Source organism: Calidris pugnax, unplaced genomic scaffold (assembly GCF_001431845.1).
Source record: "Calidris pugnax isolate Ruff unplaced genomic scaffold, ASM143184v1 scaffold95, whole genome shotgun sequence".
Classification (NCBI taxonomy): Eukaryota; Metazoa; Chordata; class Aves; order Charadriiformes; family Scolopacidae; genus Calidris; species Calidris pugnax.
Window position 1 is genome coordinate 14,007,205 of NW_015090885.1, and position 27,996 is coordinate 14,035,200.

The 27,996-nt window shown below is 34.9% G+C and overlaps 1 protein-coding gene across 4 annotated transcripts in view; it reads right to left on the reverse strand.

Moving 5' to 3' along the window:
• Nucleotides 1-27,996, reverse strand: part of TBC1D23 (TBC1 domain family member 23) — a 34,867-nt gene that overhangs the window by 4,118 nt on the left and 2,753 nt on the right. Inside the window, exons 1-17 of one of the 4 annotated variants that reach the window (XM_014947196.1) lie at nt 22,934-23,077; nt 22,085-22,196; nt 21,770-21,875; nt 19,422-19,623; nt 17,461-17,584; nt 15,284-15,408; nt 15,127-15,170; nt 14,082-14,185; nt 12,364-12,486; nt 11,207-11,299; nt 9,352-9,522; nt 9,085-9,127; nt 8,291-8,400; nt 7,504-7,646; nt 6,284-6,328; nt 3,110-3,198; nt 229-364 (exon numbers count right to left, since the gene is read on the reverse strand). In XM_014947196.1, coding sequence (XP_014802682.1) covers nt 229-364; nt 3,110-3,198; nt 6,284-6,328; nt 7,504-7,646; nt 8,291-8,400; nt 9,085-9,127; nt 9,352-9,522; nt 11,207-11,299; nt 12,364-12,486; nt 14,082-14,185; nt 15,127-15,170; nt 15,284-15,408; nt 17,461-17,584; nt 19,422-19,623; nt 21,770-21,875; nt 22,085-22,196; nt 22,934-22,980 — 1,817 coding nt within the window. In that variant the 5' untranslated portion in view covers nt 22,981-23,077. Of the gene's footprint in view, nt 1-228; nt 365-3,109; nt 3,199-6,283; nt 6,329-7,503; nt 7,647-8,290; nt 8,401-9,084; nt 9,128-9,351; nt 9,523-11,206; nt 11,300-12,363; nt 12,487-14,081; nt 14,186-15,126; nt 15,171-15,283; nt 15,409-17,460; nt 17,585-19,421; nt 19,624-21,769; nt 21,876-22,084; nt 22,197-22,933; nt 23,079-27,996 lie in introns of those variants that run through there. The other 3 variants (XM_014947198.1, XM_014947197.1, XM_014947199.1) reach the window with 3 other exon arrangements.

Here is a 27,996-nt window from a genome sequence, read left to right on the forward strand (position 1 = left end):
TATCTTTGTATTGCAAAGCAAAACTTCATACAACGTGTTGTTACATAATTAACCGTCTATAACACTGCAACTAAAAGAACACAAATATAGTGGTAACATTTTGTTCTAGGTTGTTTTACACCTTCATTTCCTAGTTTAGTATCCAGAATAACTTAAATGCCCAATATATTTTGTTATAATGTGTATCAAGACAGATGTTTTCATGAAGCTAAGGACTAATTCCAGTACCTGGGAAACATATGTCCATTTTCTTTTACTTCATTACAAGGGAAGTTATACTTCACATCAGGTTTATTTATCCATGTTTGGATGTTGACAACCTCTTTTCGATCATCATCTGACATCGAGGAGCTATCAATTTCATCTATTTTGGAGAGAGGGGGTAAAAAATAAAATAAAATTAAAAAAAAAAAGATTTTCACAAAACATCAGGCAACTTTTAAACTCACTTAAACCCAGAGTAGCTACACTGGTTTAAACCAAGGTCCACCTAGCCATAAACAATTATTCAGAGGAAAGAACAACAACAACAACAAAAAAGCCATGCACATCTGGTATTTCTCTTTTAATTCTCTCTCAGCAGACAACTATTTTCAGTTCAGGGGATTTATTAGACTGGTCTGATTTGTCCATTCAGTAAGGTTTAACAGATCTCTTTTACATGGACTTGTCCAGACTTTCCTTGAAGCCCTGTAAACTTTTTGCATCTACAACACCAATATCTTTTGGCGAGGAGTATTAAAACCATGTTAACTACATTCCAGGAAAGCCTCCTCTTGTGACTTCTAGTTTCTTGTACAAGAAGAAACAAACACCTGCTGATCCATTTCCAGGCCAGGCATTATTTTTGCGGGCCACTTTTCCTCACTTAAATTGTTTATTTCACCTAACAAAAGTTCTAATATTCAGTTCTGTCTGTTGTGAAAGTAATTTCACATCTTTCCTCACCCTTCTTATACCTCTTTGAACCTTCTTGTATTCAAACAGACCGTTTCTGAGGTAGAGGATCAAGACACACAATATTCAATGTGTGGGAGAACCATAGCTTTGTACAATGAGATAATGACCTCTGTTTTACTCTCTGTTATCTTCCTTTTAATTCCTAGCATTTGATTTGCTTTTCTTACTGCTAATGAACACTAACTTAGTATAAACCTACTGCTTCTGGACACAGCCAAACCAGGCTCCTTTAATTCTTCAGTCTGTCCTTAATACCTTGAATAACCTGGGATTGGTAGCAAAAAATTTTTGTCTTCAAGAACCCACTTGAAACCAAAGTTTTCAGCACAGACCTCTGGGAAACACCTGAAACTCCTGCAAGCGTTATCACTTAGTTGCAAAATACCATTTTTATGTCTAAATATGGTGATTATGTTTACATAGTAATTTTGGTGTTACATTAGAAGAATATAAGTAATTTAGTTATCTAAAACAATGAACTATATTAAATCCATAGAAATTACTCACAGAAATGCCTTCGAAGGATACCTCTTTAAAGCATCTTTTTCAAAGCCAGTTTCTAAACTTTGTTAAACTATTTATTTCAAAGCAATGCAGAGTTATAGCCACACTTTTGAAAAGGTTTTAACTGAAAAACTACATTATGGAATGTAAAGGACTGGAACAAAATCTATACTAATTTCACAGAAATACAGAATGGTTGAGGATAGAAGGGACCCCTGGAGGTCATCCGGTCCAACTCTCCTACTCAAGCAAGGCCACCTAGAGTAGGTTGCAATTATTGTAGCCGATAGCATTTATTTACTACAAAAGCCCCACTAAAACTTCATAAAAACAACTATACAGAAAGAGGTTCACTTCTTGCATTCTTCTGTACCAAAATAAGATATATTTCACTTCATGTGTGTTGGCTTTGCCCATTCAAATCATTGCAGTGATTCTGCTTATTTACTAAGTCTAGTGGTGTTTTAAAGAGCAAGTGGAAATGGAAATTAGAAACAACCATTTCTGAAAATAGGTTCTAGACAATTCATCTTTGAGGACCTGTATTTCTGCAACCACATAGACTTTGCCAAGCACTATTATGGATGCTCAAAGAACCATCCAAACTTAATCACATGGCATTTGGAGAAGTATCTTGTTGGCGTTAAAGCTTTATAGTTTCATTTTGCTTTTTCCCAATTCTTATAGCAGACAAACAACGATCAACTCTTTGTCATCAATCTTATTTAAACAACTCCAGATCCTATGAATCTCTTTCATTAAGTTTCCTAAATGATTTCTTTTGCAGGTCAAAGATTATTCATCTAGTTACTTGTTTCTCACATGGAAGCCGAGTATGCCTTTTTGGTCATAGAACAGTTACTTATAAGACACTGATGGTTGTGAGTGAGCTAATACTACCAGAAGAAAAGCAGGACAGCAGTAGATCTGCACCATTCTAACATTAGCCCTAGTCTCAAAAAAAATCCCCAAACAACCCCAAACCTTTGTGAAAAGTGTGTTGTTCCAGTTTTGCCTGTAATTTTTCAACTAGATAAAAAAATTAAATAAAAATTGTTTTTCTACAGCATTCTGCACGTGTATCAAGAGATGAATCAATTATTAAGAGATTCAATGCTAAAAAGCAAAATGCAAAACACTGGAGAGGTGCGCACACATTAGCCATCTTTAGTCTAGCTCCAACTACGTTTTCAGAAATTCAGATTGTTATACTAACAATACTAGAGCTTCAACCTGAGATCTATTAGCCAAACTAGGTCCTTTACATTTTGTTTACTGTTGTGAGTAATAGAGGTACAATTGCTGGTTTACACGTATGACACCAGTGTAAAAAACCAGACCTTTTCTACAGAAATAACAAGTGAACACAAATGATCCACTAAACCCATCTATTTCCATTTCTTCATGTTGGCTGTTTGGTGCCTACCACAAAAATCTTTTTTATTTAGTCTGCTGCTATGCATTTGAAGAGGGTGTTTCTCTCTTTGTTGGTCCCAGGTACCACCGTAACGCACTCGATCAATGATAATAGTTAGAAAAATGTCACATTGTAAGACAAAGATGTAAAATACACTCATGGTTTAGCTAAACTTAAAATTTTTGTCTAAATGAGCTAATCTAGGTAAGAGGAAAATCTTCTACTTACCCGTATCGTATTCTTCTTCATCTGCAATGCTGAACACTGGTTTCACACCACGGTAGGGTTTTCCTACTCTGTCACTGCTGCTGACATGTCTGTTGACAAGGAAAAGGGCAGGAGAGGACTTGAGATGAGAGAAGAAAAGTAACTTTCAAACTGAGGGTATGACTCCTACAGTAACATAGTAGCAAAATGTAAACACAACTGTGCAACTGAGAGGACGAGAATTTCATGAAGCTGCTTGCAAGGAAGCTGTGACTGGCCCATCAAGCTCTTTGGTTAGTGAAAGCATGGATTTCAGTTACTTGGCAAGGCTGACTGTTGTAACAACGTGAAAAGAGATACTTCTTTGTTCTAAAAAGAACTTTGGTTACCTTCTCGAATGACAAAGTACATTAAGAGACCTGAAAACTGACAACATGCTATGCAGTTTCTAGTGTGAAACCAAAATATTTCTGGCCAGTTTTACAAGGATGCCAAATTGGGATGGAGAAAAAAAAGTTAAGACTATTCACTAACATAGTAGTCCAGAAGCTTGTTTTTCTGGTTAATCCCTCAAAAGATAACACAATACCTTAAGCACTTCAAGCAGAGTTATAAACCAACCACTGTACTGTGTGACCTCTGCCTTCCTCTCCATTACTTTCTCCAGCATGAGCCAAATCCTGAAATCTCTGGTCAAGCAATCCCAACTGATAAAACCCCAGGATCACTGGGATTTCTGTATAGCTATTGACCTCAAAAATCATATTTAAATCTATTTCTACAGATTACATCAAATGGCACAAAAAATATCACAGTTGAGTCTTCATGTTTGAGAGTAACAGTTGCAAATCCTGAGATATTTTAAAGCTCCAGCTCAGAGCCCTGTGATTATACAGTCACAGCTGACATGTTAAAAATTCTGGCTCTCAACTGCTGCATACCTCAAAAGTATGAGAAAACCTAAGGGAAAGCCAAAAAATAGGCAATTGCTGAAAAAACCCCACCACTTCCTGATTTTAGCCTTTAGAACTGACAGCATGTAGTAGTTTAAAAAACCAAACCCAAACCACACCTGTTCCTTTCCCTCATTTCAATTTCTATAACCTCCCTCCCCATAATGTGTATTCAAAATTTCTCATACACTATAAGGCCTGGTTCTTGTTTTAAGTGTATTCACAAACTCCAGACTACATGCTACTGCAGAACCAAGTTGGAGAGGCAGCCTCTTTAGTAATACATAAATAAATGTTAGTACTTATGTATACCTGAAAGCATATTTCAAAATTATATTTGAAAACTACATTTTCTATGGCTAAAATTTACTAATGTAGACAAAACAATGAAATGTTTAATAAGGAAGGAAAACAAAACCAAACGCCACAAATACATTCTACAATGAAACAAAAAATAAACATACAAAAACATGCTCATTAGTGTGTTAATACAATAAGCATCAATGACACTGACAATTCAAGAGGGCAGTGCTTCTATAGGGAGGCTTTTGTAAATATGCTTTAGTAATACATAACCAATTGAGTAAGAAGAAGGACATTTAAATAGTGTCAAACTGAATTATACAGAGAGGATTTAAGAGAAGATCTCATGGGTGTTTATAGATCAAAGTTAGTCAAGATAAGAGAAACTAAAAAGCTACTTTATAAAAACCTGGTAACATCTTAAACTAGAAATGGATTTCCTTTGCCCTATTTGCAGGGAAGGCCATCATTACATTGTTACAAATTGAATGTAATTTCCTTCAGTGGCAAATCTGCAAAATGAAATATATTGGGGATAAACACAGAGTGGATCCAATTGCATGGATGGAAAAAGAATGCCATTCCAGGCTTTTAAGAGCTGCAATTTAAGAGAATAGTCTAGCGATCCACAGTGAGAACAAATTTATTACTTCATCTTCCCAGTGAAAGAAGATAACCAATATGAGTGAAAGGAGCAAGTAAATAACCAAAGTATAATCTCAATATATCAAAACTTCTCCATTACAAATACGGATTCAAGTGTCTTTCAGTTATCAAACACAGTCACCAAGTGTTTTAAGTTGGATTTTTAACAGTTTCTTACCATACCCTAAAACCTGATCAACAAAATGTGGCGAGAAATCCCCATGATCTTTAGGATTTCTAAATTAACAAAATATATTATGTACTATTGGGATAGTCCCACTTTATTATTATTATTTTAATTATTTTTGTTTAAGTATCTGTTAACATTACTATTGGTTTGGCTTACACAACACCATTCTGTAATGTTTATGGTTAAGTCCTATCTCAAATTATGTGAAAACAACTTGAAAGAAGAACTGGCCAAAAATCCCTGAAAACCCAAACAACATTTTAGATATTCATTAATTCTTCCAGCACCAACCAAAAATGCTTTTCAGTCTATGAGGGTTAAGAGCTATAATATAGAGTTCCTAAAGTATAACCAACTTTCCAAAGAGATTACATAAGTTGTCCTTCATTTATCACAAGCAATTTTATATAACCTTAATTCACAATTTTTATTTCTGAAATAATAAGGCAATAACTCTGAGACAAATGTGGGACTCCACATTTGTGTGAAACACAGCAGTTACGTGAAAAAAATGAGGGAGAGATACAAGACATGTTTACTTATAACTCAGCACTCTTCTTTTCCCAGTAATGAGCACCTCTGTTCTATCAGCATGTTCTATCATCATGTGATGAGAAAATTCCAGAATTCCAAACAGAATTTGTATATGGGTTCCCTGTTATATCTAAGGTCTGAGGATGCTTTATGAGGAGTTTATAACAAGTCCTTTTCATAGTTGTAGTCTCTCCTGTTCAAATCTTAAGCCATAATTTGTTCAGTAATTGCTCCTGGTGTCTTTCACTACTACAAGTCACTAATAAAATGCATATAAGAAATGGCAAGTAAAAAAAAAAAAAATCCATAAAAAGCAATATTAAGGAAGAGAACAGAAATAACAAAGCAGAAACTAAGAGAAGAAAGCACTGCCAATACATTGTTTTTCTTCCTCTAGTCCCCTGACCAGTACTTCTAAAACCCAATAGCTTTAATATATTCAGAAACCCTAAATTAATATAAAAATATGTGAGCAATTTTGTCAGTGTAACCAATGCTTACAAATATTGCGATGCCATGCTAAATACGACAAAGGTGGGTTTAGTCAGACTGCTTAATTATCAAGCTTACCGCTCCAGGCTTGCTCTGTCTGGCCAGGGAATATTGAAAGGTATTCTATAGTACATTGGGGCAGAGGACAGAATAAAAGAAATAAAAAAAGTTTAAAGGAAAAATCTAGATAAATAATTGAAATGCTCTATATTGGCAATGTATCTTCTTCAAGGAAGATGCTTATAAATAAAAACAATGCTTCATGACAGATAACCACAAGGTAGAGAAATACTTATAAAAACTTTACTAAAAGATGCATTTTTCATGCTATGTATAGCTAAAATATAAGCCTTACTTGAATTCTTCACACAATAAAAGCTACTACCAAGTGCTATTTATGAATTGTTTGCCTTTATCTGCGAAATAATAATAACAACGTAAAAAAATAATTTTCCAACACCAAAAGAAGCAACAATCTGTACCTTTTCATTAGGTACAATGCTACTATAAACTGCTGTTCGTTCAGCACGTATTTCAAATCCTGCTATCAAACACTCATCAGCTCTGTAAGGTTCTTGAATACCAATGTCTCAGCAACACCGAACTCCAAAGGCTGCATTTTAAAGAACTCTAAAACAGGCTATTCAATTAAAGCTTTGAGAGATGAAAGCTGTTACTCTTTTACCTAGTTAAGGTAACAATTTGGAATGACGACTTCCAACTTTGAAAGTGTCTTTTAATATTTTTGCACATTATTGTTCCCAGCTCTACTTGAAGATATATAAAATGAACAAGAGTAGATTCTGGGTTTGAAAAGCAGCTTTACATCAGGACTTGAAAAACCAAGATCTTCAAAAAAGTCAACCTCAACTTGACAAGAGGGGGCAATATAAAAACCAAACCAAACAAAATACCATGTCCAGAATCCTTCTGTCATTCACCCATTACATTAGAGTCAGGATGGGGAGAAACTGGAATAAAAGTGAAATTGTTCTTGACTTTAGACTGAATGCAGAACTGACAAATTTTAAGAAGTCAAACGAACCACATAGTGAGAAATTCTAAATAAACATTCAAAAGAAAAGGCTGCTCACACTGGCCTTGCAATACTAAGACAGCACAGTAGGCTTACAGTGCTATGATAAAATTGTGAGGAGGGCAGGGGTAGGAAATCTAAAAGCTGAAACTGGAAGATAACTTTTTTCCCAACTAGCACAGTCTTCACATTTATAAAATAGCCACCTAAAATGGGAAGCCATTCCTCACTGCTAATTCACAGTGAGATATATATGACGCACCTGTCGACTGGAGTAGATGTATTTTCAATAAAACTAATAACTTTTTCTTTCACATTCACAGATTTAGTCTTCAAAGCAACCGTCATTTTGTTCACCAGGGACTTTACTCCTTTTCCGTCACCGGATCCATTAGGAGAATCACCCTGTAAAAGTAACTCTTCTCAGGATTAATCATATAAAAATAATATTATTTCATCTCTAGCTTGTTAAGAAAGGAAACAGACTACAAATTAGCGATCTACTTTTTAGGACTCAGAAGAACATAAATTACAGCATTAAGTATCCTTTTAGAGTTCTAATAAATTACAGCAATTATGTGTGTCTGAGGTAAAGATGATCCAATAAAGCAAGCTCAACAAACCTTATTACTGAGCACTCTGCCATGCAGAAAAGAGGACGGAATTGTATTAATGATAAATTGTATCCAAATTAAAAGTCAAATTCTTTCTACAACATATCAGCTGTAAAATGGAGACAATTTTGAGTTTTCCCATGAAACTGTACGCCAGAGTGAAGAAGCACCAGGAAAAGAATTGTCTGTTACATACATTCTGGTGGAAAATGACTAGAGCAAGTTCTTCTCTGTAAGCTCTTGCTCTCAAGAGGATAAAAACATTTAAGTCACTTCCAACTAGACAGTTAATATAGTTTGAAATTAAACACACAACTGAAAACAATCATGACTTGAAGTAATGCGTTTTACAGAACAGGATGAGGAATATAAAGAAAAAATTCAGTACACCTAGGACTCCCATCCCACTGCCTCTTGTGCTTAAAATTCACTTACATCAACAGAAGAGTTTATGCTACTTCTTGAGCCTGATGTACTAGCAATCCAGTGGCCGTATCCATTTTCTGGTCCTTCCACATTGATATCTGCTAAGTGCTGCTGGAGGGCTGTTGAAAGGCCATTAAAAAAACATTCAGAACTACAATGGAATTAGTCTGTTGGTGAAAACCTGTACATTCAAGACTGATCAGTAGTAATTTTTGCTCCACATGACTTAAAACAGAGAAATTCGGATGCTTTCAGTAGTAAAGAGGCATTAGGATAATCTTTATTTTACTAAAGAAAACAGTTAAAATACAGCAGCAATTAAAAATAAATCATTGCTTTGATCCTAAAGATAGCTATTATTATACTGCGTATTTTAACTAGTGATGCCTCTATACTCATGCTGTAGCACAAATCTCCCTACTGTTGAAAGCCTGATTGATTCCGGCAACACAAACTGCCAAATTATGAGCCGATGATTTAAGAAAACACAACAACAAATAATAGTAATTATGAAGTAGGATCTTCATATGGATCTGAAATTTACAGAGGCTAAACATCAAGAATAAGTTAGAATAAAGAGGGAATTTCCCCACTTCCTGTATTAATTGTTCGCCATGGGTAAGCCATAACAGCTAACCACAAATGTGTAGGTGCAGAGCCTCGACTTACACAAACCAAAAATCTGACAAATGAGACCTATTTGCTATTCATTTTGTTGATTTCTAACCAAAGCCTAATAAAAATGTCAATAGCGTGCAGTTATCAAGTTTTCTCAAGCCAAAGCTCATTATTAATAAGCTTACCCATAAATCCTCCTTTGGCAATGCTTACATACTCCTTATTTTTCTGAAATAAACAGAAAAGACATTTTTAGTTGAAGTAAAAATCTGTGGAATAAGTTTTGCAAGCATGGTAATGAAACATGGGTTAATTTCATAAAAACTGTAAACTTGAGTAATGTAAAAAACTGTTAAGATTTTAAGGGGAAAATACTTTGCTCTTTAGCATCAATTACATGTGCAGAATACACTTTATTTCAGCTACTAAAATCAAGAGTAATTTAGTTGCACCTGTAAGAAGTGTGCTAGCACCATGTTCATATACATATCTTCTTCTTCCCTGCCACTTCCCATGAAGCAGAGGTGTTCCCCACCAGCTATGGAGCCAGACTCAATAGATTGTTTTTGTGCTTCTAATAGGGATTTTACAGACTGTGCAAATTCTGATGGGTTTTGAAGCATCTGTGGAATGAACAAACGAAAAATGCAGTTTGACATCAACATACTGTAATAGAACTTGCGAAAAGATACAAACTTTCAAGATTATTATAATTTGTTGAGCACAAGCAAGGCAACATGAGTATTGTATAAGTGACATACGCAAAAGACAGCCTGAACCAGATCTCATGATATGTAAAGAACAGTGAAGAAGTTTCATTAATGGCTTTTCATCTCAAAGATTATTCCCTACAATGGTTTCCTGCCATTAAACTTCTAATAACAGAGATGAACCTGGTGACGTTCATCCAGCATGGTTCATAAAATATCCTAACCATAACCAGCTGACACACACTGCAGAAGTTAATTCCAATAAATATATACAAACTAATTTAATCCAATTTAAGAATTGTCTTCAAATGTCCTTTTCATTTATTACTAGGTTTTTAAACTATTTAATGATTTATAATGCTTATTTCTACTTTTTTGAATATGAGACTCAATTAAGGCTAGCAGAAGCACACCCACATACAGTGGTGAAAGTTTTTTCCTAAATAATTTTTGAGCTAGGTTAAAATCCAGAACATTGTATCATAGAATCGTTTAGGGTGGAAAAGACCTTTGAAATTATTGAGTCCAACTGTTAAAACTAGCTGAGTGCACCACTAAACCACGTCCCTAAGCACTATGTCTACCCATCTTTTAAATGCCTCTAGGGATGGTGACTCAACCATTTTCCCTGAGCAGCCTGTTCCAGTGCTTGACAACCCTTTTAGTGAAGAAATTTTTCCTAATATCCAATTTAACCCTCCTCTGACGCAACTTGAGGCTGCTTCCTCTTGTCCTATCACTTGATACTTGGGAGAGGAGACTGACACCCACCTCACTACAACCTCCTTTCAGGTAGTTGTAGAGAGTGATACGGTCTCCCCTCAGCCTCCTTTTCTTTCCTATATAAACATACTTGTGCAAATAATCATCATTGTAATCAGAGAAGTAAAGATAACAGATGCAGGACTGTGATTCTTAACTAAGAAGGGTAAAATAGCAGTTTTTGGGATATATACATAAAAATCATTCTACACAGCATCCATACACTGCTTGAAGTGAAATATTACAGGGCTAATCTAGAAGTGGAGAGTATACTGTAAGAGAAAAAAAATATGATTGAATGTTCAGTTAGGAATTCATAATCAAATGGAAACTAAAGCAAAATTTTTAACGAAGTAATTAGTCTGCAGTACATCTCAGTCCCAAAATTAATGCACTTTCTTGCTCATATTGTACAGCAAAAACTTTAAAGGAGCAACCAAATCCTTTTCAAGTCATATGCTCTTTACAAGCAGGCTGTAGTAAAACTGGCTGGGGGAGGGAAGTTCCTTGTTAAAATTAATGACACCTTTCATTAGAAATTACGATGCTAAAAAGAGATTTCTCCTCCAAGCAACATCTAGTCTTTAGCCTGTATGAGTTTTCCAGTTCTAAGCAAAGAACAGTAAGTCTGGAATCCCAAATTCTAATGTCATTAAGAGCTAAACTTCTCTGTAAAATGATAGTTCCTTTTGAGAAGCTAACGTTCGGAACCTCATCACACCGCAGTCCACAGACTAGAGTCTGAACAAAGGATAAACTAGTGTTCAAGACAAACATTTCTTTCTCCTTCTGTTTCACTTAGGATTCAAAAATCAGAAACAAAAAGCATACAAACCAAATCCGAGTCTAAATGGAATGCTGTTGATAAATGCCCAGCATTGTATTGCTCTGCAGGACGACAATCCACTACAAAGAACCTTACTCCCTCCTGAAAGAGAAAGATTTGGCCTGTTAAAAAAGTATAAAATATTGCAACTATTGATGGGAAAGTATATAATACAATTATATTTTAATACCAATTCCAATACTACGGGAACCCCTCAAAGGGGCTAACAGCTATTGGAAAATCTTATTTCATTTGACTAATCTGAAATTCTAGAGTTACTAGACCACCAACAATATTCTTATAGTGGTTTTCCATTAATACATCAGCTTGCACATCAGAAAGGATCACACAAGTGCACACAATGTAATTATTTCATCTCTCTGAGAGGAAATATAGTGGGTATGAGGGCACACCATCAAAAAGACATCAGAAGGGACAACTCTGAAGTCCCAATCCAACAGTCCATTACTACTTGGCACAGCACATAAGGATAGCTTTATATCCCACTGACTTAAACTGGATATAAACAGATGCTTAACTTTACTTGGACTATGGGAAAAACAAAAAGTATGCATGATGAAATCGGGACATGGAAACTGCTACAAAAAGCCAGTAGTCAATAAGGAACACTGTAGTCTAGCTATATTATTATCCATATATCGGTCATAAATTCTCTAAGTGAAATCCCTCCATCTGTGTGTAATTGACTACTACAGAAAAAACTTGAATCTTTTTGTTTGTTTGTTTAAACCTTTAATTGACAACAGACAGATATTTCATAATGGCATTCTTCTCAAAGGTACTGAGTAGAGGGTTTTAAATTTTCTTCTACGATAGCTACATTTGGAAAGGAAATCAAATTAGTGAGATATTACCTTAAGCTCTCACTCCTCAGATTCAAATCAGCTGCACTAAGCTCCCCTGTGCTGTAGCTCTAGTTGCTACAACGCAAACGCATTGCAGTCAGCAGATTATTTACAAAGGAGAAAACTTCAAGATAGGAATACTTTTTCCTGAAATAGCTAATTCACCTGTGCTGTTAGCACTTAAAAACTTTTGTGATACACAAAGTAGTAAGTGATTCTTTCCCTTTTTCATAAAACTCTGGGGGCGTGAGGGGCTGGGGGCGAGGGGAGAGGAAGGGAAGAATAATTCAGTATACTGACTCCTTGTTGCTGATTTGCTTGAAGAATCTCAGACACAGAAACAGCTAGACAGAGAGCCTGGCTCAAGTCTGTGTCATCATCTTTGAGGCCCAGCAAGCTGCTGCCAAAAAGACTGTGGTTGTCCTAATAAGGCAAGAAGAAAAAAAAAAAAAAGTTGACTGAAGCCATTGTATTTAGATGTAAAGGCTTAAAGTAAAACTGTACGCACCATGTCACAAATATAAAGCCCGATACACAAGTATCTTGTCCACGTAGTCATCAAATTTTTGATCAACTGAATTTTTTTCTGAAAACCATGGCAAGGCCTGAGCTTCCATTACAAGCATGCTTGTTCACCACACTCACCATGCCAATATGATGAAATAGCTCTGGCTTTTGTTTTACAGCACAGTTTTGTTTGCTTGCTTGTTTTTTCCCCCCAAACCCTCACATAACTATTAAAGTTAAAACTAGTTAAAACTATAAAGTTATTGCCAAAGGCAATGACTATCAACTACCTGTATTTCATTAATCCACTGAAATCAGATATTCTGAGCAAGGAAGAACTGCAAGCACAGTGCAGGTGATGACAGCTTTATCTCTAATTGAGTAACTTTTTCCTCTTTGCTGTTGGAAGGACAGCTAGGACTGCTGTGCAGTTTACTACAAGCAATTGTGTCAGTATGGCATTTTTGCTTCATCAGTTCTTACAAGAACTTGGTTTGCAAAACAAGGTTAGCAGTCATGAAGTGAGAATATTGCAGGGGATATGCAGGGGATATGGGATATTCCCTGCGATATATATGGGATATATTCTCTGCTGGGAGGCTTACCTCTGAACAAGGAGCTCCCGGACAAACTCAAATAGAAAAGGAAGCCTACAGAGGGTGGAAGCAAGGATAAGTAGCCTGGGAGGAATATAGAGAAATTGTTTGAGCAGCCAGGGATTATATTAGGAAAGCTAAAGCCCTGATAGAGTTAAGTCTGGCCAGAGACATCAAGGGCAACAAGAAAAGCTTCCATAGCTTTGTCTGTGGCAAAAGGAAGACTATGGAAAATGTGGGCCCTCTCTGAAAGGAAACAGGAGACCTGATCTCCTGGGTTATGGACAAGGCTGAGGTACTCAATGACTTTTTTTTCCCTCAGTCTTCATGGCAAGTGCTCTAGCCACACCACCCAAGTCACAAAAGGGAAAGACAGGGACTGGAAAAATGAAGAATTTTCACTGTAGGAGAAAACCAAGTTTGAGACCATCTAAGGAACCTGAAGGTGCACAAGTCCATCAGATTCATCCACAGGTCCTGAGGGAACTGGGGGATGTTGCCAAGCCACTATCCATCCTATTTGAAAAGTGTGACAGTCTGGTGAAGTCTGGTAGTGAGACACTGGAACAGGTTGCCCAGAGAACTTGTGGATGCCTCATCCCTGGAAGTGTTAAAGGACAGGCTGGATGGGGCTTTGAGCAACCTGGTCTAGTGGGAGGTGTCCCTGCCCATGGCAGGGGGGTTGGAACTCGATGATCTTTAAGGTCCCTTCCAACTCTAACTATTCTAGGATTCCATGACATGTTTCACTTAACTTTCTTATCTTTCAAAGATCTTAACAGAAAATACCACCAGAGTAACAAGATGAAAAAATTGCTTAAAAAAATCACCACAATGAAATATTCGAAGGTAATATCAGCAGGAGCTTAAACAGTCAACAAAAATAAGAGAATTTAAAAATTACTTTGTTTTTACCTTCCTGAAAGAAGCTGGAGTTTTGCTACAGTAATATTGTGCCAAAGAGAAAAGATCTTCTATATCCTCTAAATCGAGATTGGCTGGTGAAGTTTCTAAGAATTCTGAGATATATAAACAACATAAGTGCACCATTATTTCAGACGTAGAAAAGAAGCCCCATACATCTTTTCACATCATAAAATAACTTAGTTTTAGTAAGGCCTAACACCATTAAGTCTATTGATTAAACATGAATGTTGATCCACTCTCCAGGTGGAAAGAGAAGATACAGGAAATACTTCTTATCCATAAGAAACCTATGCTATTTGCTAGAAGTTCAAACACTATACGCAAATTATTTTTTATCACACTCTTACCTCTGTATAGTTTTAGCTTTCTGTTGTAATACTAAGTCAGCTGCCTTTTCTAAAGGGGCTGACCAACAGAATCCTCTATAACAGAGTACTTAATCAGTAGTAATGTTGTATGCCCAAGATAGTACAAGGGTGTAGTTCCACGCTATATGGCAAAGATGCAAAATTCCAAGTGCCTTCATTTTTAACTACTAGGAGATCATTAATTATATTATATTATGTAATATTAAAAAAACATAAAAAGGCTGGTGTAACAGGCTCACCAGAAATTTAGTGCAATTTCTACAAAAACAGAAGAGAGTAAGACAAGAACAATGAATTAGGCTCAAATCAAGTGCATACAAATAATAATCTGGAAAATGCAACAAGTGCAGTAGATTTAAGGAAGGATTTGAAAGTTCCTGCTTTGGGCCTAGAAACATGGTGATTGTTTCAAGTGCTCCAATTGAAGTATAAAACTAAGTGTGGGAGCACTAAAAGGAAACACAAGAAAACAACATTAAAGACAGGGCAAATGTGATGCAACACAAGATTAGTAGGATAGGAATTACTGGGTGAGGGAATTTCATTAATGAGAAAGTCACAGAGAAATAACTAAATATTTCAGTTATTTAGTAATTAAAAATAATAATGGGGATAATACTATATGGTAAATATTTCACTATCAGCTATATAAGAGAAGTACTTACTTATCATTTCTTCTTTATCTGATTGTTGTGCTAAGATAACGTCTCTGAAAACAGTAAAGTCACAGGCATAGATTAAGTCAGTAAAACCAAAATGAAATAGCAGTGGATTAAAACTGTGTCAGCAAGAAATGTCCCAAAGAATTAACTACATACTTACTTTGCATTGACAAGGATGATTAACATTAAGAAATAAATAAAGAATGGATCTGCTTGTTGTAGATATCCATCCCATATTGCCTGAGTGACTTCAGCTGAACAGTAATATGAGAAGAGGCTTCCAAGCTAAAAATTTGGAAAATAGTGTGAGAAAAAGCAATAATCAGGAACAATCTTATCAGGATAACATTTTTAACAGACACAAGATATCTAAAAGAAAATAAAACCAACAAAATTATGTTAAAACATACATTTGCACCATGTACTGAAGGATGGTTCTATCCTCAGAAACAATTTTTCTGGAAACAGTGCAGTAATGCTACAGATTATCTGCGAATGAATATGCCTAGTGTGAAGGCAAACTCAGCTGTGCATTGTCAGCCTTGCAAATTCAACCAGAGAAAACACAATGAGGCTGGAATCCTCTTTAGGTCATAGCCACTGCCTAAATACCAATTATACCAACAAGACAATAATAAGAGAATGTATTTACTCAACTGGCTTAGCAAATAGGACTTTGAAAGGATCCTGTAAACAACATTCTTTCTAGTTTTCATAGTAGAACCAAGCTAATGGAACATGGCTGCACATTACTTTGACAATGTCAATTACTTAACATAACATTACGATGCTTTATGGCTGAGTAATTAAACATTTGCAAGCAACAGAAAATTTTCATTACCATTTAATAACCTGTTGCCTGTTTCCATGTTCCCATTTAAAAATACATCCTCTCCAATATGCACAGTTCAGAGAGGATAAAAGAAAAGGTAAGAATTTCTTTTCATACATGCCAGATAATATTTGCAATCACACCTAACTCAAATGCATACCAGCTGGTTTTACTGGGGTCTTACTGGACTTGCTGACACATACAAACTCTGTATCAGAGCCACAGCTTCCAAAAGCTCAGTATCTGTTTTTAAACAAGATGTCCCTGTTGTCCCTGAACAACAAGGCAATAAAGGTTTCCGAATGTTGCTTATGTATTTCTAAACATTAGAAATACCTCTATATAGACTGAGCTTTTTGAGAGATGGAACAAAGAATTTTAATGTAATCTCATATTAAAAAAGGAGGTTTAAGATTTTTTTTGAAGACTGTACAGCAGAAAGTGTAATATTAAGACTGGCAGCTACACTAGCTATTTCCCTACCTCTTTTTAAAGGGAAGATTTTTTCCTAATGAATCACTAAAGCTTTAACAAACAACTTCAAAGAAGTTTGTATTTACTACAGAAAAGACCTGATTCCTCTTTTGAAGGCTGATGACTGGTAAAAGGCAGATTTTCAGAATATGGGAATTCTTTCTGGACACATTTCAATATTAAAATTGGTAGCAGCCTAAAAGAAAATCATCTTTAAAAAACCCCACAAATACAGATCTCGCAGTTTAATAATTCATGTCAGTCTTATTTTTTTAACTGAAAGTAATGGAGTGTGAAAAATTTTACAAAGCGAATGAATATGAAAGAAGAGCCTAGAGAGTTCATCGGGCATATAAAGTCTTCTTTATTTACAGACTTTGCCTCTACAAGCACTGTATCATGATTTTGTATTGCACATACTAAATAGCACTGAAACATGAGAATTTTGCTGCTTTATGTTGCAGTCCTGCTACACAAACTTTATTGAGCGTCTTTATAACTACTCTGAACTCAAGGCAGTTTTGCAGTTAAGATGAAGAGGAAATGACCAATTCTTGCAGAGATGTAAAATATATGTGCCTAAATTCTATAAGGCATAGCACCATATGAGGCAGTCAAATATATCTATTAGCACAGAGATTTTTAAAACTACTAGTAATTTGACTTGAAAAGACACGTTAGGCTGATGTTTATCCATATCTACAACCATACAGCTGCCCACTATAAAAACCAACATCATAATTTGTTACTTTTTGAGTATGTCAGTTGCTCTCATTATTACTTATTCCAAGTAGTTCTTAACATCGGTGGCTCAATTAACATCCAGTACAATAAAATTGTAACATTAACAAGATCTCATATCTTATTTTAAACCAAAAACCAAAAAAGCCCACACTATATTAAAACATGCAATATATTTCAACATATGCAGCTCTAATCTCTTGTACTACCCTTCCATAAAATGGTAACATGTACTTAAATTTTAACAGAAATTTATTTTTCATTATGTTTCCCTACTTTCACTTTATTACCCAGTTGAGTGCATATGAGTCTGGAGTCATCTTCTTAGTGTCAAGAAAGGAGCAGAGTTCAGGCTCGTGATACTGAAGAAGCAGTCTGAAGAGATGAAATGGTCTTCCTTTCATAAAACAATCCCTAAAAAGTAGCAGTGAAAATAATCATTAGTAATATTCCAGTTTTCAGACTTACAGTACCAATTCTTTATTAGTTGTGATTATGTAATTTCCTATATTCTTTTAATTCACAGAGACTGATCATGAAGTCAACTTGCCTCAAGAGTTAAAAAAAAACAAATGGATACAAAAAAACATCCACAAACACTGAAAACGTCGCTATATTAATAATGCAGAGAAAAGAATGAAATACCGCCAATATTTGATAGAGTATGCAATACAGAAGTATTTAAAACAGACTTAAATATCAAAACAAGGCTAGTATGGTATCAATGTTGTCAAGTAAAAACAGAGTTAAAAAATATAAAACACTGGAATGCTTACTTCATACATGAATAACAATTAAATGTCAATTCATCAAGCTTGAAATACAAGAGTACTTAAAATTCACTTCCCTCACATGGTCCCTGGGATGAGGCACACTTCCATTATCCACTTTCAGCTTTTTTATTAGTTTACTACCTTATAAACTCTCACATAAATCATTGTCTACTCAACTGCACATCTGAAATGGTGTTTTTGTCTACTTATGGCCCAAAGAATACTAATGACCTAGTACTTCCATATTAAATGTTTGTTCATTTTTAACAGTTCAGAAAAATGTATCCATAGGATACTTTATACCAAAATCCTTGAGAGTAACAGTGTGTCCAAAGAAAAAATAGCAAAACCTCCCTCCTCTAAAAAAACCTATTATGCTTTTCCCCCCCCTCATTCTACCTTTGACTTGCTAGAGATGCTCTTTCAAAAAAAACAAAAACCAAACCACAGACCAAATCAAGATATAATGTGGTCCAACAAATGCTGTACATTTCTCTCACCTGTTGTCACTATTTTGTTAGAATAAAGTCCCAATACATTTTTCATGAGTTACAAAACATGAGAAAATGTGAATAAAATTTATGGTTAAAAAAAAAAAAACCAAATTGTAAAAAGTTAAAAATGAAACTTTTATCAAATAGTAATGATGGTTCATCAGTCAAATGTCAAATCGAGACCAAACTGCCAACAAATGTTTCCTGCCACAATACCAAACATGCACTTTTCATAACAATTCTATGACACAGTACTATGGGCACACATGCAGCAGCTGAGCCAGAACCTTCTCTCCAGGGAATCAGACTAAGATCTCTAATTACAGACTATCCATATATTATTTCATAAGGTCTTAATGAAGAGACCCTCTAGCCTCTCTGGATTGTCATGGTGTTACTCCAACATAAATTAAAAAATACTTTAGTGAGAGCACCTATATAATAGCATGAAGATCTACTATTTCTAATTTTTATTAAAAAAAAAATCAAAACCTAACAGCTTTTAAAAAAATAATTTCACTTCCAACTCAGTAGAATACAGGGATAATATCAACTACTCCTACGGAGATTTTGAGACTTAATTAGTGCTTATGAACTACACTGAACTGACAGGGAGAAAACCATTTTAGATATTAAAAATGCTACAAAAGGAAATAAAAAAATCCTTTCACAGAATGTATGTGAATGAGATAGTTCCTAAAGAAATATTTTTGATACTGTATGAAATGACACTTGTTCATTAAAAGACACATTGAGTCTACATCAGTGACATGCTAACTATTTACATCTTAAACCAACTCAATCATCTCCTGGACTTCAAACCAACAGGTACTGAAAGATGGTTCAATTTATTATCATATAAAGGAATTTGACAACTGTACTACAAACAGTGCTACTCTAGCTAAAACCAACATGCACATCCTTTCAGAAAATACTTTTAATGCCAATAAAAATAGGACACAGGCAAAAGAAAGAGAGTTTTACCTTGGAATGAATTTATTCATGATAGCATAAAAGCAGTTGTACAAATCACTGCGTGGCAAACGAAGGTGCACCAGAGGTTTGAGTAGATGAATCCAGCCAAGGCAAGAACTGTATTTAACATTGCGGGATTTACAGTAAAAAGTAATAACAGACTCAACATCCACAAGTAATACTGACTTCTCTTCTGGCACTGACAACTGGTCTGAAATAGGAATAGAAATATAGACCATATTAATGGACTTTCAAACAAATTGAAAGAGACTATTTCATAGTACAATTGCACCAATAAGAACTGCCTGGGGAAAAAAAAAAAGCAACAAAAAAGGAAAACAAAAAATGAGCAGCTTGGATTAAATGGTTACAGAAAGGCACCCAAAAAGGCATCACAATGCAAGTGATTTTATAACCCAACTAGGATAAGGCATTTAAATATCATTTGAATATCACAACAACAGGATTAAAGAAGTTTGTTTCATATGAATCCTGAAAAACCCCGAGGTAAATTCTTTTAATGCGGAGAATGCCCCTCTTCCATTCCTATTTGATGTGCTCAGCACATAACTTATGCTCAACTCTATAACAAATTCATTTGAATCTCAACACTCATCAACCCACAATGCATACCTCCAATTCCTCAAAAGCCCACTGACATGCAAATTTATGAAAATCAGTAGTTTGAAATCAACTAAGCTTACAGACTTAAATTTTAGCATTAACATATAAATCAAATTTTCAATCTCTACTTCAAAGTAATTTGTCTGCCAATAGTTTAAATTTGGTGCTGTTAGAGTAACTACAAAAAGAGAGATTATTTGATTATTTACAACTACACGTGGCTTTTAAATTCAATTTGGTACTGTAGCTAATCAGAAGATACAATAACCATGAACATAAAATCTTTTATACAATGTAGTACATTGTTTCAAGTTCTTACAACGTTGTAAACTACTGAAAAGTAAACATGTCCCCTATTTAACGACAGACTTATTTATATGGTTGCATTTGGATGAAAATTGGCACAAAAATTTGGCACAAAACCAGTTCTGTAATTAAGGTAACAAGCTAAACACTTCTTAAATACTGTCATTATTGAATTTGATACGCAGACAAAGCTTAGGTTTTCATTAGTTCCAAAGTATCATTTATATACTAATTAAAAGGCTGACAACACTTCAGAAAAAATACTGTCATCCACCCCACTTGAGGCAATGAATCTAAGACATCTGAAATATGTCAACACCATATCCCAAATTATTACTTCCTCCATGTGATGAAATAACTACTTAGCTTGCTTACAGTCAAGTTATACTGGCATTTATTATACAGATTGTAGTGAAACCAGAGTTTTGTGTAAGTTCATACAATTTTCAGCTTAATATTAAACACCTATTTAGATTTTTGATGACAAATCTAATATTACACTTATGAATTATACATTTCAGAGATAAATTTGTTTTAACCCACTTTGATTATGTCAATTTTACTACAGCTAAACTGACTTGCAGTAAGAGAAGAAATAACAGTGTTATGTCCTAAATGGGGGGAAGAGATGCCTACACACTAGATTAATGCAGTGGCATTAAATTTCTAGCCCACATTTTTTCTTCTCAACTACAAGAAGTCCATGAGTCTGATTACTGTTGGGGGAAGTTTTTAGTACTTAATAATACTTTCCCATCAAAACCAGTCAATATTTGGCATTTCCCTTCCTTTACCTCTTAGGAAAATAACATTTTACATAAAACTGAAATGCAATCTGAAGATTCACTTTAAATTTGGAGACTACTTGCTTGGCTAAAACACCAAAATAGAGAGATTTAATCAAATCTAAAATTTAAATCTCTGTATAACCTTCACTCTGATACCTTTCAAAAAATAGTCGTTGAAGTTCAAGATGTTTAAAATAGTTCTTTCCCTTAGAGGTTATATGCATTTTGGCGCTGCAGCAGCTTTTCAGATTAAGTTCCAGTCACTGAACAACTGAAAACTTAAATGACAGTACAGAAAAGTGTGTCTGCTGTAAAAGATGGAGCTTAGGAAAAAAAAAAACCACACAATTTTTTTTTCAACTCCTGAAGTTTTCTTCCCATTTGGCTCTGACCATGCAAACTATCATTTAAAAGCTAATACTTCAAAATTCCATGACATCATCCATCTCAGACTATAGGTAAGACACTAACATTTTCTTACAAGTTCTCTCTGATTTTCTCTTCCCTCTCATCTTCCTCATCAAAGCTTCCTCCAAAATGTAAACACCATTCAGTTTATTTGATTCAAATAACAGAATTCTAAGACACCTGAGAGTACAGAAGATTTCACATAGGTTATCTAAACTTAACTGAACTTACCAATTAGCTCTTGGCAATCCTTATGAATTATACTCTGTTCTGGTAGGTCTAAAGAGCCATCCCAGGATGCTAGGCTGTCCCCCTTTCCTACAACATTAAGTGCAATCTGCAAACAAAAATAGAAAACATTTTAGTATCCTTTTGTAGTTACCGAATTACTGAACTCAAAGAAGAGGAAAATTCTAAAACCGAATCAACATAAATGCATATTAAAATTCCAGTACTACATCTCTTCTGTATAGATGCCTGGCAATTAAATCATCAAGAAACGCTATTTCAAGTATTTGTTGCTTCTTGTTTTAAGCTCATACTCACCTTCCAGACTTTGGCCCTCAGATCAGCAGGCAACTGCCTTCCTTGAATGATGTTTCGCACGGTTTCAAGATCACAGCCTCCTTCTTCTAGAGCGTCTGCAAGCTCTTTTTCCCTATAATAATGATACATAATATGTTTAAGCAAAATTAATTACACAATACTATTTAATATTTATCTATTAAATAATGTTGATTGGAGGCTACTATCAGGCAAAAGTCACACATGTGTAAACATATACTATAAGACAATTTGCCAATTACTGAAAAATAAATATTTGCAAAGTCTTATTTCTTTGTTTTTAAGGCTGCTTAGTTCAAATTCTAATGCCATTGAATTTACATACGAGAAAATACTAAGTTCAGAGCATTTTTTGCTTGCTTTCATGAAGTGACAATGTTGCAAAATGTATCATAAAAATGCAAATTTAGTTGTTGTTTACAACTTTAGAGATACACAGCAAATTTTCACCCACACACACTGCATTCAAAGCAAACACTACACATAAATTAGATGGCAGAATTCTTTTAAATAAAATACTACATGACCTAGAAAACAGAGAACTTATTTCAAAGGTTTAGAACAGTCAGCTTTTAACCCCATCTTTCCCTGAAATGGGAAAGGACCTTTTAGTCAAACTCAGATTTACTTAACTATAAACTTCTAGTACCGTAAGTGTAGACATGTGCACAAAATGGAATTAAAACATGTTAATAATAGTGTAGAAAGTAGCAAAATACACAAATTCACAAGATGGTCAAACAGTAATAATACTTTAAGTTGCCATAGTAAGACAATACAAGTTCAAAAGCATTATAGGTAAGAAGGTGGTACACATTCAGAAATCATTACTTTACAATCTCTCTGATAACTCCTACAGACTGTTTCAACAGTTCCATGCTTTCAACGATGAGAGAATCACATCTGATGACTTCAGGAATTTCAATATTATGTAGCACAGCAGTGGCAAAACACCAGGTTCACTGGAAAAATAGCAATGGCAGGATACATAGGTCCTGTATGAAAACCTTCTCCCTTACTGTATCCTCTTAACTGTTCTCTGCTAGCTCTGACATGTTCCTTAAGGAGTTAAAAGCACAGCTGGGAGGTTTATAGCCACAGCAAAACACAGAATCCGATTGTTCACTCAGGACAGATATTCAAGTATGAAGATGCATTCCTTGTGAACAATACATCTACTTATACATGTGTAATAACAGATGTGAAAGCGTTATCAGTACAATTCTCAATTAATTCACATGTTACATACTATGTAGCCAATTCCAAAACCCATGGAAGAAGAATGTCAGTTCTTGAGCTCTGCCTGTTTCTTTAATTTGCATATATCCACAACTAACTCCTTGATATGAAACTTCTCAAGTGTGGTCTTCTGAAAGCTAAACACACAGATTTCTAGTTTTCTAAATACTGCCTTTTTTGATAAATAGTTTAAAAACTCAGTCCTGTGAGAATGCATGAATATACTTAACAATAAGCAATGAGCTAGCCTTATTAAAGGTTTCTCAAAGTATTTACAAGTTTGCAGAGTAATCATTTTCCTTCCATTGTATCAGCCGGTTTCTTTACCAGCACTTTTTGGTAGCACTTTAACCATATTTCAAACGTACGCTGAGGCAAAACTAACAGTCTGCTTTCTTCAAGTAATTTTGCAGATTTGGATGAAAGAAAGTACAGTTTACAAAGAGACTGGCTTGCATTGTTTTCTTATATTTTTAGCATTAAAAAAAAAAATAAAATCCCAAAGCCCAGATGACCATCCCTTTCCTGAGACAGAAACGAGAATGGAAAAAACACACAAGCACACTTACACGTTAATCACCTATCCTGTTGTCCAATTGTGTACATAACAATCAACCCTGGAAGAATTAAATCACCAAACCAATTCAGCCTGAATACAAATCAAGTATTTACACAAAGAGACCGAGCAATCAGCTGAACTGCATGAGCTCTGGGATGATCTAGCTTGAACAAAAGCCAACATCAAACTACATGGTCTTAGATACACTGCCGGTTTCTGTGCACACAGACCAGAAAGCAACAGCTAGGCTTTGAAGTATAGCAACAAAATGCAATCAGTTGCTATAAATACTATCTAAGTATTAAACAGGCACATAGAAATGAATGAAACAGCTGCATGCACATTGTTTTTCAGGTGAAAAGGTCTTAAATTGCAATACTTAAGTTTGGTTTCTACGTCCTCCAAAGAAGATGATTTGGAAAAAAAAGTAATTTAATATATGTGAAACAACACTTAAAAATACATCTACACAAATGGCAAAAACACCCCTAGAAAGGAATGTTTCATGGACCCATGAGTACTAATTCTACCAGTCACTTGTGCCTAATATTCACAGCTTAATAAGCTGTGCATGGGTTAACATCAAGATCAACTTCAACATGTTATCTGCAGATGTGTGCTTCCTCTGTTACTTTGACAATATATTACTATTTGCAAACTCTTCTTCCTAAGTGCTGTCATCCACATTTTATACACTGTGAAGATGACAGCAAATGCTAGTTTTACTACTTCACTATGAAAAGCAAGAATCTGATATACCCATCTCTCACATGAAGAGACATGATGCATTACCAAATTGAGTTAAATGAAATAACAGCGGGGGGCGGGAAGCGGGGAGGAGGAGGGCAGCGGGAAATTGTGTTTTTCCACTTATGACTTGATTTGCTATTTTTTTCCTCCATCAACTCCCATGACTGCTCACAGGCTAGAAGTGAGAACTCCTCAAAGATTAAGAAAAAATATTTTCTAATAAGTATTCTGTTCACACTAACTTGCAAAGTACCAAGAAAGTGATTTTGATACTTTAACACATGTCTACCGGCTGTGTTTTACCTTATTTCAGTCTGAGCTAGAAATGTTCCAGCAAACTGCTAGCAATCCAGATCCTTGTCTTTCGTGAGTGAAGATCAGCTAGGAAGTTTTCTGTTCATATGGACAAAAACTCTTACACTTACTTTGGAAAGAAACAGCACTTCTCTTACAGGCAAACTCCTCCAGACCTGAACATCCTTCTTTTTGCTCCACCATGGCTCCACTGCCTTATTCTAGGCGCTATTCTAAATTTTGGTTAGATGCGTACAATTCCAGCCTATATCCAAGCCACAGCCTGAAAGGTTAATTAATTCCTACAAGATATACTAAATGCCACTAATATTGCTATTAGTGTGCCTGGAGGAAATTTCCATACTTACAGAAGAGTCTCTGAAATTCACGCCAGTCTTGTAACATATTATAATCATTAGGTAACTACCTTTGCAGATATTCAATGTGACTTTTTAAAGCCAAAACAACTAATATGTGAGAGTTGTAGACAATGAAAAATAAAATTGATCAACTGTTGGGACTTCAGCTTTAAAACAAAACTTTTTTTTGTCTTAAAGTACTATTTATTTTATTTATAGATGACTCTGAGGTAGTTGGTAGTCATCACTTATAAATACTAACAAAGAGATTAAGAAATCATGGGAATGTGAACAGCAGGGAAAAGACAGTAGGAAGTGTTTTGATAAACTACAAATACATAGGAAAAGATGTATAAAGAAAACTATAATCAGTCTGTAGATTACAATGCCTGGAATGTATCTGCTAAAGTCATTATGCCTGCTCATTTGTTATAAGGGAAGACAGATCCCTTTGAACTGCTTCTTCCATGTCAAAGTGTATTTTCAGGAAAAAAACAAAAGCAAAACACTTCAAAAGTTTAAAGCTTTGATTTGTGATGGGCACACTTCTAATACTAACTTATTACCTTAAAAGCCCAAAAGGTATCTTCTACATGTATCAAATTCATTATCTGAAATGCTTGTATCAGTTCAAATGACGATCACTCTTTTCCAATATACACTGAATCTACTGCTACACACCTGCCTGTTAAAGATATTCCTCAGTGCTCTAAAAGAGGGTTAAAACACATCCTCCCACTTAGACTATACTGCTTACCAAACTGCTTCCCATGTGCTGACCACTGATCTGAAGCTGCTGTAACGCTTGAAAAAGTTTCTTTGACTATTTTGTCCCACGTTTTTCAAGTGACACACTCACCATAGCTGCTCACAACATGCTTTAGTAGGCCACTGGCACTTTCAGTGTAAGAAGCAGTATTTCTTAGACATCTTCACACATCATTCCTGTTTTCCTTAAATCAGAAGCAAGCTGCTACCAGCTGAACCCCTCCAAGAGTATCATAAGTTCTATAGTTTCCACAACTATCTTTTTAGTTTCTCTCATTGTCTCCTAGGACATCAAACACATCTAGTCTGCAAGATTTTGTGTATTTCTGATAATTGTAGCATGCAAAAAGACAGACAGACATATATATCACATTACTGCCATCAAAACTATGAGGGCCATCTGTACATGTCCATGTTGGCGTCCGATTGGACTACTTTATTCTAACATATTTTTATTATTTTTGTTACTAAGAAGGTAGAACTAAACTGCATTTTAAGCAAAGTACTTGAGTTGAAAAAGCTCACAATAGCATGCAGATTTATAATATGCAGTAATCACAAACAAGCCTTGCTTAAAAGAAAGTTGGGCAAGTGAATAGTGTTGATGAACATTTCTGAAGTCAATGGCTAATATAAATTTATTTTTATAGCCGTCATTCTACCTTTGAACAGCAAAGAACTCACCACAGAGTTCTCACCACACAGCTTCTCATCACAGAAAAGTATCCATCTAAAATCTTCCTCCCCCCCGGCCCTGAAATGTGCTTTTACATAATCTACTATATAATCTAAATCTACTTTTAATTTAGGATTCTCCTGACTACTGGAAAAAAGCCTCAAGAAGAGCTATATTAAATCGAAAGTAATGAGAAGTGTTTGTGCTCTACTGAAAACAAACAAACAAAAAAAATCAATCCCTCGTGTTTACTTCAAAATATCCTTTGTATTCAGAACACCATTGAATATTCTTGTTTTTCCAATGGAATTTTGGAGAAAAACATTAATTCCCTAACATTTTTATCTCTATTTTTTCCTCAAGTGTGTTAATTTCACATTCAACTGCAAAGGATATTTTGTTTGTATGCTTTCAGAAGAAATATGGCTCCAAGCACTAATAAATCAGATTCTGAGCACAGAAAAAAAAAAAAAAAAGTGTATTAGCTTTGTCACCCTGTTGCCTGAAACAGCTGGAGTGTATTTTGGGACCCATAAGAAGTAGTATTCCAACGCGAAGTTAAATGCATGGGAACAGTTCCATCTGTGGTTAGATTTAGTTAGTTAGTTATATTTAGTTTAGGTCTTAACTTTCAAAGCATAGATCTTAAAACAAAAATACTACTTGATCAAGTTCCCTAAAGCCTGAGTATTAAACAAACATCTACAAGAAGCTTTTAGAAATTAATTCATAATGTTTTGTATCTTTATCTGTTTGAGAACCTGAATAAGAAGCATGAAGTCCAAATAATTTATTTCCTTGATAAATGAGGAGAGACAAAGCTATAACTTCCAATTACAAACATTTTAACTAAGAACAGTCCAGCTTGTCTGTGTCTATGTGTCTGTGTCTATACATTCTATTGACTAGAAGTATTGTATTGACTAAAATGATGGTTAAAATAATCAAATAAGTAGACAAAAAAAAATATAATAAGATTTTACAGCACAGCTTGAAAGCAGTCTGCCTCCTTTGTGTTTCACAGTATTCTTAGCTTTGGACACGGATGTTTTCTAGCATGAAATATAATACAGCCGGAAAATTCTCAAATTAATTTTTGAGAATATGCCCAAATAGCTAAAAAGAAATATTTGATAAACAAGGTCTGACAGAGTTTTCTCATTTTTAAATCAAAAATGCTGATGAACTTCCTGTATTTACTGAACAAAAAGTTGTCAATCTTTCAATAACTCTGTACAAGAAGTTTGGA